Source organism: Anolis sagrei, chromosome 1 (genome assembly GCF_037176765.1).
Source record: "Anolis sagrei isolate rAnoSag1 chromosome 1, rAnoSag1.mat, whole genome shotgun sequence".
Lineage (NCBI taxonomy): Eukaryota > Metazoa > Chordata > Lepidosauria > Squamata > Dactyloidae > Anolis > Anolis sagrei.
In genome coordinates this window covers 118,905,412-118,920,567 of record NC_090021.1, presented here as the reverse complement: position 1 = coordinate 118,920,567, position 15,156 = coordinate 118,905,412, and the positions used below count along the sequence as shown (strand labels likewise).

Here is a 15,156-nt window from a genome sequence, read left to right as displayed (position 1 = left end):
CACCTTACTCCCTGGATTCTAATCGCTGACAGTCAGCAAATTCAGCAGCTCAGCCGTTTAGCCCACTGCACCAACAGGAGCTCCTCCAGTTTAGGTCCCCTAAATAACTTTTTCCATTTCTGGTGAGCTATTCTTATATTCAGTTCTTGTGGGTTTTTTCGGGCTATATGGCCATGTTCTAGAGGCATTTCTCCTGACGTTTCGCCTGCATCTATGGCAGGCATCCTCAGAGTAATATTCTTATATTACTTTGTTGTCAAATCCCTGCATACCGATTATCTTGATTTGTGAGGTCAAACAAAATGGGAGATTTTTTTAAAAAAGTCAATTAGCAAAATTCAAATTCTTTTAGGAACAGTCATTTTTCCAGCATAGCTGTTAGTATCCCATCCCCATTCCCCACCCCCAACTAAGGGCTGCCTTTAAAAAGGCATCTTAGAATGCTTAAATGATATGGTGAAGTTACCATACAGGGGCCTCATCATGCTGAAAAGAATTTGAGAAAAATAAATCCCATTACTGTATAGATAAGCAATAGAAGGCCACTGTTTTTAGATAAGTCAATTTTATATCAAAATTGGCTCACGCCAACAGAACATACAAGAGTGCTCTGGCATGTACAAGGCTGATTTCCACAGTTAAGGATTAATATTTCCATTTCTCCCGCTCACCACCCTGCAAGACAGTCACATACTGTTGTCCCTTTGAGCCTTTCTTTCCTCTATCATCACTGAAACCTCGGGAAAGAACAAAGCTTTGATTGAGAGTGGGTAAGAACAGTGCCATTCTTTCTCTTCACTGCCATTTTCACTTCCCATGAAAAATCCTTTTCTGTGTCCTACAGAAATTACTAAACATGGTGGACGAGACAAAGAGATGTGGCTAGGATCATGTCAAAAGCAGGCTGAAAGCCACTGGCTGTTCTGTAATAGAATAGGCAGCATGCCCAGCCAGTATCTTAAAGGGCAGGAATTCATCTGGCTGTCCCAAAAACCATAATCAATGAGCAAGGACCCTTTGTTATTGTTCTGCTTTTTAAGACTGAAGCCGGGCCAGGAGAAGAGGGGGGTGTTTACCCGTGGACTAAGTTGCAGCATCTTAAAGATTGGAGAGGATAGCAGACAAAAATAATTAAGAATTTAAAAACAATTCAAGGGAGTCTTATGTGAAAATGTAACTGGAGGGAATTTAGAAAGAGTAGTTTAATTAGAGGGATTTAGACGTTAAAAATGATAGAAGGAGATCCAGTGGTGAAACAGATCTATAGAAAGAGATAAATATTTTCAGTACAGGTTGGACAATAAATAAATAGTTGGTGCTTCAGGTTCAATCTCCCCTCTTTGCCTTTTTTCATATTAGCCAATTTGCTTGATTCTCAGCATCAAATTGGTTAAACAATTTGTTAATTTGCAAAATTCAAACTGCAGCTGCAGACATTGGGGTGTTTGAAGGTTGAGAACCACTGCTTTTGATTGATGATGTTCCCATAAGGAAAATAGTGGAAATTTCTGTGGGAAATGATACAGGAGGGACGTTAAATCCCACTTTTCTGTCAGGACCAAATGAAATAAGCTCACCTTGCAACTATGGCAATAAGTTGCCTGATATACAACTGGTTTTGCAGCAGAAGCACTGCTTTCAGCCATTGATCTGGTACATGAGAAATCCATTGTCTACATATCAAACAGACCCATCAAGATGTCTCTAACTAGAAGCAGTGTTTTAGCAGAGCCTTGTGGGTAACATCATTTTGGTTGGTCACAAGGCTGGGTGCCCTGTTGTGGCCTCATGAGAGGCGACATTGGCAACAATGGTCTACCAAGGAGTTGCTTTAAGCCGATGAAATACAGTAGCACTGGCAGCCGCCCAATGCACTCTAAACCCAGATGGCTTTCTGGACACCTAAGAGCTCCAGAGAGCTTTTGTGCTTTATCTGGGGCAGCTTCAGAGTACAATACAGTACCCCAGATTATTTTGAGAAATGTAGATCCAGTGTTAAGTCTCATAATTATCTTCCTCCTCCTCTTTTTCCTCCTCCTCCTAACCCCCCTCCTTTGTGGAGAAGAAAACCACATGATGGATGCTGTGCAAACCATGTCTGTTTTGATCCTAGTACTGAGAGGCATGCTGACTTAAACACAGATGTTTCCCTGAGACACTGTGTCTAAAAGAAGGTACTACTACTTTTGGAAAGGTGGAAAAGTTGGGACACACCTGGAAGGTGGGGAACTTTCCTCCAGGCTGCAGGGATTGCAGTTGATTGCCAAAGACAAAAGGTCCTGATTTTACTCAAAATGCACCACCATAAACGTTTTGGTATATAATGTATAGATTCACAGAGGGGCCATCCCATTCAACTCCATGCCATACAGGAATACACAATCAAAGCTGTGGTGTATTCCTTTATGGGAAAAGTGGACCAGCAGGGGCAGCTGTGTTTTTGATGTAACTATTTGTTTAGCCACACTGAACTGAAATACCAGAACATAAATTGTTAATCACCATATGAAAGTCTGTTTCAAGCCTGACAATAGAATTATCCTATATACTCAAGTTGTTCAGCCCTTTTTTAAGACTGAAAAAAAACCCCTCGGCTTATACTCAAGTCAAAGTAATTTATCATTTTACTCTGTAATCATTATTATTTTATTACATTTATTATTATTATTATTATTATTATTATTATTATTATTATTATTTACTCCAATTATTATTAATTTATTTACTTTATTTATAGCCCACCTTTCTCCCCCTCAGGGGACTCAAGGCAGTTTATAACTCCGGTACAATTCAATACTGGTAAAATCAACAGTAAAAACAATAACATATCCCCTCCATTAAAACAGTTAATAATTAGTCAATAAACACATTAAAACAGTAAACAGATTAAAACATATAAAGTGCATAGTTCTATTTGTCCAAGATCCTTATTAATAATCCATATTATTGGAAGGATATGTAAACGCATGTATATTGAAGAAGTTAAGAATAATGGTTTAATCAGAGTTGGACAGCCTTATCTTAAATTACAGTTTTATGTAAATATTCAAAAACATTTAACCTACTGATGCCTCAATTAATGTAATTTTACTGATATCTATTTTTAATTTGAAATTTACCAGTATCTGCTGCATTTCCCAGGCTCGGCTTATACGCCCAAATTCTATCCATACCTTCAAAAACAAGGAATTTTCCCAGTTTTTTGTGGTAAAATTCGGTGCCTCGGCTTATATTCGGGTCAGCTTATACTTGAGTATATACAGAGATATCTATTTAGTTACAATAAGATGAATCATGGCATACGCCTTTCAAAGAAAATAAATCTTTCATTGTTAGAAATAACTCACAACCTCTAAGTTATCTTAGTACTCCAAAGCAACATATTAATGCAACAAAACTGTTACACAATAGCTATATTACAGTTAATGATGAATAACCCCTCTGAAAATAACATAAATAATTGGGCTTAGACAGTTTGCTCATTTGAAACACAATATCCACTAGGAATGGAGCAGTCAAGAAAATCAATTTATAAAATGCTACTGTATCCTAAATTTGTTTAAAATTAGATGACTATCTACATACCTTTCAACTTCTGGGCGAAGCATTTTTTCTCTTTCCAACATAGCAATAATTAGCTTCCCCCATTCCTTTTCAATATCATTTGGGTGGTAACCTTGAGGAAGCTTGATACGCCCAAATTCTATCCACACCTTCAAAAACAAGGAATGATTGCATGAAGCTCAGATTACAAGAAACAATAATCTGTAAACATAAATCTGGCATGCAATAATCTGGTAACATAAATCTTACCTCCAGTAATTTATATAGGTGTTTGATTTTTGACTTCTCCGTCTCCTTTGGTGGTATTTCTGTTTCTTTAAATTGTAAATACTGGTTATAAAGTGCCTAAAAAAACAAATAAATATTGCTATATTTTTCTAAAGATGCAATTCTTGGTCACCTAAAAATGATGAAACATTTCTTAAATCCAACTATGAGAAATTAGTTTATGCTATCTTACTCACTGTCCTGGGTTTATTGAGAAAAATCAACTGTTACTTTCCAATTCACACTCCAGTTAGCATCCACACAACTTGAGTCATATTTAATATCAAGTCTTCTGACCACTGATGCCCGTGGTTTCCCAAAATATACAAAGCAGCTCAACTTCTTTATTATGAATGGGACTAACCATCCAAACCAATAAATTTGTATAATCCATGGCATTAGTTTGCACAGCCTCCGATAAAGCTATGCCTTCAAGCCAGGGAGATCCCCTAATTGCTCAATATTTACATGAATGCTATACCCAAGGCTTTAGGTTCTGTTCCGATTTCCTAATGGCTACTGGGCTGCTATTATCGTGTCTAATTAATCCAAGATGTCAGTCTCTGCATTACCATTAATAAAAAATAAACTGATTGAGGGAGAATATTTAAGGCTCCTTCTACACTGCTATATAAAATCTGTTTTGGACTGGATTATATGTTAGTGTAGACTCATATAATTCAGTTAAAAGCAGATAGTGTGGATTATCTGCTTTGAAAATCTGGATTATATGACAGTGTAGAAGGGGCCTAGGACTTGAGAGGAGTACATCCACGAGCATCCCCATGCATAAAATTCTGCTTTTGTGAAACTAGTAGGATGATGGGTGGAAGGAAGCGTAACCTCCTTAGAAATGCTAGATTTCCATGTACAAGGCGTTTTCACATAGGATAACATGTAGCAATATGATGTGCACCACCATCTATATTCCTCAAAGATCTGCCTCATGCCATTACTAATAGTGTGTAGACTTGTCATCTTAGGAACAGACAAGCATCTCAAGCTCTGAAGATTACCTGGGAATCCCACTGGAGAACTGCAGCACACCAAAATACCTGAGAGTTACTCTGGACCGTGCTCTGACTTATAAGAAGCACTGCTTGAATATGAAGCAAAAAGTGGGTGCTAGAAATAATATCATATGAAAGCTGACTGGCACAACCTGGTGATAACAACCAGAGATAGTGAAGACATCTGCCCTTGCACTTTGCTATTCTGCTACTGAATATGGATGCCCAGTGTGGAATACATCTCACCACGTTAAAACAGAGGATGTGGCTCTTAATGAGACATGCTGCATTATTACAGGATGTCTACACCATACACTACTGGAGAAATTATACTGTCTAGCCGGTATTGCACCACTTGACATCCACCAGGAAGTAGCAGCCAATGATGAAAGGAGCAAGGCAGTGACATCTCTGTTCCATCCTCTGAATATTAGACAGCAAGCCAATGTCTTAAGTAAAAAAAACAGCTTTCTGAGAACTACAGAGATACTCGCGGGAACACCCAGGGAAGCAAGAGCCCAAAAGTGGCAGGCTAAAACCCAGAACCTCAATCTGTGGCTGAGACTGAATAAGAAAAATCCTCCTAAGCACACAGAAGACTGGGTTACCTGGAAGGTACTGAACAAGCTGCGCTCTGACACCACGAGATGCAGAGCCAATCTTAAGAAATGGGGCTACAAAGTAGAGACCATGACATGCAAGTGTGGAGAAGAGCAAATCACAGACCACCTATTACAATGAAGTCTCAGCCCTGCTACATGCACAATAGGGGACCTTCTCATGGCAACACCAGAGGCACTCCAAGCGGCCAGCTTCTGGTCAAAGGAAATTTAGTATAATACCAAGTTTTTAACTTTTTTTAAAAAAAAATACATTATAACTGTACCCTCATTTTGCTTCTGACACGATAAATAAAATAAATATTATGTAGACTGGTATCTAGCCATAATGGATGTGGAATTGAGTTGATGGGCTGGAGCTCTATTAAAACCAAAATATTCCTTTGGCACAATAGTGCAGGTGTTCTGAACACAATATAGGGAAAGTATACAGTATAACTAATTTGTGTAAATATGGAGGCATTTGGGTTTTGTGATTAAATCCCTAAATGAACAGAAGGTTACTCTATATATCAACAACACAAAATTTATATCCAATCAAAAACATCTTGACATCTTATACAGAAACAACTGTCACCTTGAGTTCCACAGGATTGTTTGGAAACGCTCTGTCGCTCATTATTGTGGCATGGTGTCTGATCCACTGGATGAGGTAGTTCACCATATTCTGATATTCGACCCATTTGACTTCAACATCCTAATGGGTACACACAATTTGGTAAATAGAAAGCAAATGCATATCATACTATTTTAAATCCTGTAAATAAATCTAAGCAATTAGCTTATTCAATTAATGACCCTCCCTTGGCATCTGGCCCCTTAGCCTCCAGAGCTCCAAATATCAAACAATGACCTGTTTTCATTGCAACTGCCAGGGAAATGAATCCTTCTTCCTCGCATTTATTTTCTTATGTGAAAAGAGTATTAAAATATTAATCTCTTCCTTACGTGTGCACTGATGCCTTCACCACCTTCGGGAACTTTGGGAAATGCATCATAAAGTGATGACACATAAGTGATTACTGACTTCTCATCAGGTGAGGAGACGTCAACATCTAAAAAAGGAATGTTGACATAGATAATGTTTTAGCATATAGATATATTTATTTATTCACTGTATTTATATTCCACCATATTTACACTAAAGAGGACTCAGAGTGGATCATAGAACACATATACAGCAAACATTCAATACCGTTATACAATGACAAGCCAGACAACTATACATAGACAGAGGAAAATATAGACTTTCCCATCTTTGGCATCTTGGAGGCTGTGCTCGGTTCCAGCCACGAAGTGGGAGGGGGGTGAGGGTTGGGGTTGCTGCCGTTCCACTTTTCCTTCTGAAGACTTTGCCCATAAACTTCCTCCTTGAGCAAATCACCAGCATTTTTCTGGCATTTCTTTATGGGTGCCTTAAATAGCTCCCTACTTAAGTGGTACCTATTTATCTACTCACATTGCTGTTTTCAAAACTGCTAGGTAGACAGAAGCTGGGCTAAACGCCAGGAGCTCACCCTGACACGGGCTTCAAACTGTCAACCTTTCAGTTGGCAAGATTTACTGCAACTGGCAGTTAATTTGCTGTACTAAAGCCCAGCCCAACACAATTCAATTTGCATTAGATTCCAACGCAATTCAATTTGCAATTACAGTTCCAAGTCACTAACCATTCCATTCATGAACTCACCTTCAGGATCCAGAAGTCTGGCAACACCAAGTTTTTCTGCTACAAAAAAAGCATGCTCTAAATTTGCAAGGTTGCTTTGAACAGCAACGGTATTCATGTCTATCAGGTCCGGCCTGTAAAACAAAAAGGATTATTTAGTCAGGTTTGAGGGAAAGAAATGAATTCAAAAATCTTCATTTATTTCAGTGAGTTGGAAAAAAATTATGAAGGGTATTAGGAAGCCTGTTGAAATCAAGAACACATATTTATCAATGTTCTTCTCAGGGAAAAAGTGTGTTTTAATGTTCCATATCTGATCCCCTGACTGACAGCTGTTTAACTGTTCTAGCTCCCATTAGATTTTAAAATTTGCTAATCTGTTTAGTGTGTATGAAAATTTTACGAATAATTTATTTTTTGCACAAAATATTTCTTTTTAAAAATTCCCAGTGCCTAGAGATGTCAAAGCATTTTCTTCTTCAATGAGGAAAAAAATAAACAAAGATCTGCATCCTTAACTGAGAGCTAGTGGATTATCTCTTAGGCCCCTTTTACACTGCCATTTAAAATCCCGATTGTCTGCTTTGAACTGAATTATATGGCAGTATAGACTCATATAATCCAATTCAAAGCAGATAACTTGGATTGTTTGTTTTGATAATCTGGATAATATGGCCGCGTAGAAGGGGCCTTTGCTTTCTGGGATCATATTAACACTTTTTCTGCACTATTCCCTAAATTTATGATTTAAGCTGGGACAAATCTGTACAAAATATATTGATTGCATCCATATGAATTAGGACCTTCCTCCTACAAGGCCTGCATATACAATGCATTCCCAACCGTAGTGAGACTAAAAGCTAAATTTAGGCCAATTTGTGGAAGGATTTTCGAGGAATGGGCTAAACCAAATTGTCTTCAGGCTCTCTCCTTCATTCATGTTTTTCTATGAAATACTGTAACTTCAAATTAATTCACGGATTGCAAAATATTGACAATTAACAATTTAAGAGGATCCTGCTGTTGCCACAGAAAATAAGATTATCTGTTTATTTATTTATTTATTTATTTAGAGCTTTTATAACCCGGTCTTCTCGACCTCCGAAGAGGGACTCAGGCCGGCTAACAGCAGAAAATTCAACACAAATATAGTAAACATAATAGCATCATAATACATTAATATAAATACATTAAAATACAAATACAGATAATCCACATTATCTGCTTTGAACTGGATTATACGAGTCTACACTGCCATATAATCCAGTTTAAAGCAGATAATCTGGATTTTATCTGGCAGTGTAGAAAAAATTAACTTTTTCTCTTAACTTGTCTTTGTATTAGCTCCCTTGAAAGACTGGACAATCTCTTCAATTAGGCTAAATAGTAGACTGACTATCTCTGATTTTACTAGGTCCTTAAATAGTAACCTCTTGGTCATATTATTATATTAGTAATACTATTAATATATCTTATACACATCTGTTCAGCAGTATCCCACTGAGAGTTCAATAGGGCTTTATGCCAGGTAAGTGGGCGTGTGAACAGAGATTTAAATCATCCCCTTTCCATTACGATTGAGTAGACTCAGCACTGATATAAACAACAGAACGACAGCAAGCAAATAAAGATGAGAAATTTCAAGGTGCATGATGTCCACAGCAGCAATGGGAGTGAATAGCTGAATGAAAATGTGGCACATAATTAATCATTAACAGAAAAGTAGGCTCCTTTCAGATAATTTAAAATATAATTACAGCTGAAACAGCAAGGTGCAGCAAATGAAGTTAAGAGAAAATGTGAACACAAAAGAAATAAGTGAACAATGGCAATTTCAGAATTCCCTCCAACATCATGTCAGACCTGCTCTTTCTCTTTGACCTCAATACAGCTTCCTGTACACCCTCCAAATCTGTTCCTGAGGTCTCCCAACTGTGTGAAGCAGATCTGTGGACATATAAAGGGTTGCAGGGTGGGGTGGAGGACCATTTTTTTTTTTGCCTGTTCCTCTATTGCAGGCCTGCACAACCTGTAGCCCTCCAGTTGTTTGGGACTCCAGCTCTCGGAATCCCTGGCCAGCTTGTCCTATGGTCAGGAAGTCTGGGAGTGGATGTCTAAAACACCAGGAGAGCTGCAGGTTGTGCAGGACTGCTCTAGAGGGCGGATACAGCCAAACATAATTCTCAGCCAACCATTAAATAATTGCATTTTCTTTTTTGATGGGGTATGATATTTTAAGCACTCATTTTCTCTGTAATAATTGTCAGCAGAAATTTCAACAAGGATGCATTGTAACTAACTACTCAATACACAAAAGCTCTCAGAACACAAAGCTTCTAATTTATTGTGTTGTCGGAGGCTTTCATGGCCGGAATCACTGGGTTGCTGTGAGTTTTTCGGGCTGCATCTGTGACAAGCATCCTCAAAGGTTTGTGCAGAGATCTGTTGGCAATGAGGCAAGTGGAGTGTATATCTGAGGGAGGGTCAAACAGTTTTGCCTCCTGTGTCATAAAAACATTATAAATGAACATATAACAACAGAAGTTGGTACAGATCATAACCTGAACTATCCTCTACTCAAAACTACTGTTTAACATGGTCACCATCTGCTTCTACACATTTGTGCCATCGTTTAACCCAGGCATCAAACCCATTTTGGAAACATTCAGAGTTTTCCTTCATGATCCATGATTTTAAAGCTGTTTTAAAGTCATTCAAGTCATTGAATCTGAAAGCACATAGGTTGTCTTTCAGAGGTCCAAACAGGTATAAGTCAGAAGGGGCCAAATCAGGGCTTTAAAACAGCTTTAAAATCATGGCTCATGAAGCAAAACCCTGAATTGGATTGTTGTAGGTTTTTTAAGCTATATGGCCATGTTCTAGAAGCATTCTCTCCTGACGTTTCACCTGCATCTATGGCAAGCATCCTCAAAGAACCCTGAATTTTTCCAAAATGGGTTTGATGCCTGGGTTAAATGATGGTGCAAATGTGTACAAATTGATGGTGACTATGTTGAACTGTAGTTTTGCATAGAGGATAATTCAGGCTATGATCTGTAGCAACTTCTGCTGTTATATGTTCATTTATTACGTTTTTATGACACAGGAGGCAAAACTTTTTGACCCACACTTGTATATCTGTGGAATGTCCATGGTGGGAGAAATAATCCTTGTCTGTTTGAAGCAAGTATGAATTTTGCAATTAGCAAACTTGATTAGCATTGAGTAACCTTGCAGCTGTAATGCCAATCTATGAGGGTATATGCATGGAGTTTAGCCTGGCTGTTGTGCCTGGAGGCCTCCTTTGTTTTGGAGGTGTTAACTGGCACTTGACTGTTTGCTGTCTGTTTCTGAGTGGTGTTACTTATTTACTATCTTGCTTCTGGTGTTTTTTAATACTGGCAACCAGATTTTGTTCATGTTCATGGTTTGTTCCTTTTTTGTTGAAATTGTCCACATGCTTATGGAATTCAATGACTTCTCTGTGTAGTTTGACATGGTGGTCATCAGAGTGGTGCAGCATTTCTGTGTTCTCAAATAATATTCTGTGTCCAGGTTGGTTCATCAAGTGCTCTGCTCTAGCTGACTTCTCTGGTTGTTTTAGTTTGCAGTAGCAAGATTGCTCAATGCTAATCAAGCTCGCTAATTGCAATATTTACACTTGCTTCAAACAGACATGGGTTCTTTCTCCCACCCTGGACATTCCACAGATATATATACACTCCATTTGCCTCATTTCCAACAGAGCTCTGAACAAACCTCTGAGGATGCTTGCCACAAATGCAGGCAAAACATTAGGCGAGAATGCTACAGGAACATGGACATATCATCCAAAAAACTCACATCAACCTTGCTAATTTATTTCTTCCCCAGTTTTGGAATCAACTACTACTTATTTTTGCAGTTTAGCCTTCTGTGCAAAAAGATGGTTGTGATTTCTTCGAAAGGAAACAGACTTCAATCAAAAGCAACAAAAAGAACACAGAATATCTCCACTTCATCACACTAGAGAAAAAAAAATCCACTTAAAAACTGGTTTCTGCATCCTGCAGAATTCTGGGATTTGTAGTTTAGGGGGGAGCCTTTAACAGTCTCACTAAACTGCAAACCCCAGAATTCTTCAGGAGGCAGAAACTGGATTTTAAATGGATTTTTCTCTCTAGTGTGATGAAGTGGAGTCACTAACAAGGTATCCCCAGATTTTATTATTATTTCAACAAAGAAAGCTATCCCATTTTAACTTAAAAGCAAATTAATTCCTTCAAGAAAGTAGGGGAAATGATGCTATCTTCTACTAGAAAAACACATACTTCAAGAACTATAAAGTACTTTGAAGACAGTGGATTTGGAAAGAATTCATGCCACAGTCGCAATAATAAAAGGCAAAGGACTCATAAGGATTCACTTTGCAATTGACATGCCCAATGAAAAGTTAAGGGAAGCATTCTATCTAGAAACACATGCTTGCTGTTTTTATTCTACTGATTTCCATGACATGTCACACATACTGATAGTAATGAGGCGAAACATGAAATGCAAAATACAAAATGATGCCTGTTCAGCTGCCAGTTTCTCCAACAAGAAAGGGCAAGTTGTTCTACAAGCCTTGGCTGTTCATGGGAAAAGAATAAACAACAACACACAAGTAACAAGCAGTTGACTGAAATCCAGCGATTACATTCTGATCCAAAGTGTGGGGGAAGGGAGGAATGAGATTTTCTGCCCAACCAAATAATTTGATTAACTGCAAGGGCAACAAAAAATCTGCTACATGTGCAAAATTCAGACTAATTTTTATTATTCACATATAATAAAACACACAAACCCACAATATGAGTTATTAAGCATTGCGGTTGTCTTAAAATAAACAGTTAAATGTGCAGATGTAAAACAATTCCACCAGCTAAGAGTGTGCCAAGGCATGAAGGAAAGGAGCAGAAACTCAGTTATTGCATCTGTTCTGGGGAGAGTGGCAAGGCAGCAGTTGACTACAGAGTTGTGCTGGAGGACATAAAGATTCATAGAGGGAACATATGGTTCAAATTCATGAATAATAAAATCAACAAAAGTCAAACCTGAAAATTTAGATGGTTGACTGTAATGTTTCTAAGACTCAGATAAATTACCCTGAATCTTTGGTTCTTTTTATGTTCCTATATCTCCAAGCTTTCGCTATCAGTGACTCATAGGCATATAATCCCAAATAGTCAGAAGACACACTTCTGCTAAACTCCGTACCTTAACAAAACACCTTTTGACATTCATAAAACAGCTCTATTTAAATAAATTGATCAGGCTGTCTCTTTGCACAATTTAACGTGCCAATTTGGATCTTTCTCAGTTCAATACACTTAAAATAGCATACAAAATGTGTAATTAGTTGTACATAGATATATGTATGCACATACGCAGGGGAAAGGAATTTACAGCACATAGGTTAGCCCAACAACAATATTAAAACAATACAGCTGCTATATCAACTGTTAGGAGAGGAAGAAAAACGTGGAAAAAATATGGAAGAACATTCAAGGGACTACAAACTAATGCCAAAAAGAGATGTAGAACAGAAATATTACAATTAAGATTATAGCAACCAGACTGATTGATAATTGGCAAATAGAGGGGGGGAACGTGGAGGCCGGGACAGACTTTGCATTTCTAGGTGCAAAGATTACTGCAGATGTAGACCTCAACCAGGAAATCAGAAGACACTTACTTCTTGGGAGGAGAGCAATGGCCAATCCCAATAAAATAGTGAAGAGTAGAAACATCACATTGGCAACCAATATCTGCATAGTCAAAGCAATGGTATTCCCTGTAGTCACCTACAGATGTAACAGCTGGACCAAAGGCAAGGCTGAGTGAAGGAAGATAGATGCTTTTGAACTGTAGTGTTGGAGGAAAGTTCTGAGAGTGCCTTGGACTGCGAGAAGATCCAACCAGTCCATACTTTAGGAAATAAAGCCCGACTGCTCATTGGAGGGAAGGATATTAGAGGCCAAGATGAAGTATTTTGGCCACATCATGAGAAGGCAAGAAAGCTTAGAGAAGACAGTTATGCTGGGGAAAATGGAAGGAAAAAGAAAGAGGGGCCGACCAAGGGCAAGATGGATGGGTGGCATCCTTGAAGTGACTGGCTTAACCTTGAAGGAGCTGGGGGTGGTGACGGCCGACAGGGAGCTCTGGCGTGGGCTGGTCCATGAGGTCACGAAGAGTCAGAAGCGACTGAACGAATGAACAACAAAACAGAAGTAAGATAAGCAAGAAGATAAAAGAAAGAAAAGAATATACCCGGGTGGGAAATCCACTCCTTAAAGAGTTATCATGGGAAAAAGGCACCTCAACTGAAGGTTTATCACCAATCCTTGTTTCCACAACAAGCCAAATTTTTCAAAATCCAATTTCACAGGGATGGAAAGTGAGGTGAAATCTCCTGAACAGGGACAGATCCAGCAGTGTTAACCCTTCCCTATGCTATCCAAAGCTAAAACATATTTTTTGGGGGGCTGTACCAACTTACAAACAAATTCAGCTTCAGAACAAACCCACAAAACCTATCTTGTTTGTAACATGAGGACAGCCTGTACCCGGTTTTGGATTAGGAAAAATGTGTTCTATTTAGTATGTGACACTGAATTATGAAAGACATAATGGATTCATGATTCTGTCCAGTCAAGCACAATGACATGTGAGGTTCTTCTACCTAGGCTCCACCCTACAGTTTCCAGATCCCATCCTGTCTCTACTCCAAATTGACTGAGTTTTCCAAGTTCTGACTTGGTTCCACTTCCTAGAACTACAGCATTTTTTAAACCAAATCTTGCCAACCTTTAGTCTATGGTTTTATGCTCTCTTTCCAGAGTGCTTTTAGCCTACACCCAGTTGATGCAGACATGACTACTTGTTAGCAAAAATCCAACTCACAAAGCCATTGGCACTTATCTTGCAAGTCCCTGTTGATAGTTAGATTCAAGCTCTTTGTTATAATAGACTCATGAGTAATGGCGGATGAGTAATGTCAAGAAGCTACTTCTAAGCAGTAGATAAGCAAAAATGTTTATAAAACAGACAATTAGCCATAAACATTTGATCTTTTGTAACTAGGGTTCGCGGTGTCCCAGAGGGATGACTAATCTTTTAATGAAGAGATAGCACTGTGGTATTTCTTGGCCTCCATAAGAAACTCTCATTTCATATGCATTTTACTACCTGCCAGCAGAGAAGACACAGTTAGAAGTACAGCACTAAATGAACACCCAAGTGTAATCTAGTTTGTTTTGCAATTGCTTTAATTAGATAATGCTTGCACATGCAAAATAAATTCCTGTCCTCTATACTCATAAAGGATAATAATGGACAGATGCAAGAGACAACCGTATATTTGGCTGGAAGGGATAAATTGCTAAAAGCAATGAAAGACCATGCTACGACATGTGCTGCTCATATTAAATGTACACATGACTTAAGGAGGAATGGAAAGATTTTTAGATTAGATGAGGCCTTCCCACCCTTTTAGAGAAGAGGCTCCACTGGCAGAATTGGTTGTGATTCAAATCAGTTATCTACATTCTAAAAAATAATTTACACTAAAGTCTGAAAAATAAAAAAGAAACAAAAACCATTAAAGCTGTAGCTGCAAATTGACCTCCATTGGTGTGTGCCTCTGTATTGTGACCATTTGCCTCTACTACATCTATATCCCACAAGTATAACGCACCTATGAGCCAATAATAATAGTACATGGTTAAAAGTACATGGTCACATTTATCAGTCCAGTAATACCTCAAACACAAGATTAGCTTGCTTACTAAGACTGAGGGGAAAGGGGAGTGGCTCAGAAGAATAGTGTCCTGCACAATGTTACCTACTTAAAAGATGAGAAGATCTGGATGAAGGATCTGGCAGGCCCTTTATTTACACTCTGAGTCACTATTCTGTAACAATGGTGTATCCTCCCCCTCTATAATTGAAAAAATCGAGGCCTCCATCTAGCTTCACATTCACAAAGTCCAACTCCATTTTACCA

General features: G+C 38.4%; 1 protein-coding gene across 39 annotated transcripts in view; it reads right to left on the bottom strand.

The window, feature by feature from the left end:
• The window catches only part of DST (dystonin), a 411,253-nt gene that overhangs the window by 207,956 nt on the left and 188,141 nt on the right, over window positions 1-15,156 (bottom strand). For 20 of the 39 annotated variants that reach the window (XM_060752762.2, XM_060752787.2, XM_067468083.1 and 17 more), the window contains 5 exons: window positions 7,152-7,264; window positions 6,410-6,516; window positions 6,039-6,158; window positions 3,814-3,909; window positions 3,586-3,713 (listed from right to left, as the gene is read on the bottom strand). In XM_060752762.2, the coding sequence (XP_060608745.2) occupies window positions 3,586-3,713; window positions 3,814-3,909; window positions 6,039-6,158; window positions 6,410-6,516; window positions 7,152-7,264 (564 nt within the window). Of the gene's footprint in view, window positions 1-3,585; window positions 3,714-3,813; window positions 3,910-6,038; window positions 6,159-6,409; window positions 6,517-7,151; window positions 7,265-8,993; window positions 9,078-15,156 lie in introns of all 39 variants that reach the window. The other 19 variants (XM_060752763.2, XM_060752758.2, XM_060752766.2 and 16 more) reach the window with 1 other exon arrangement.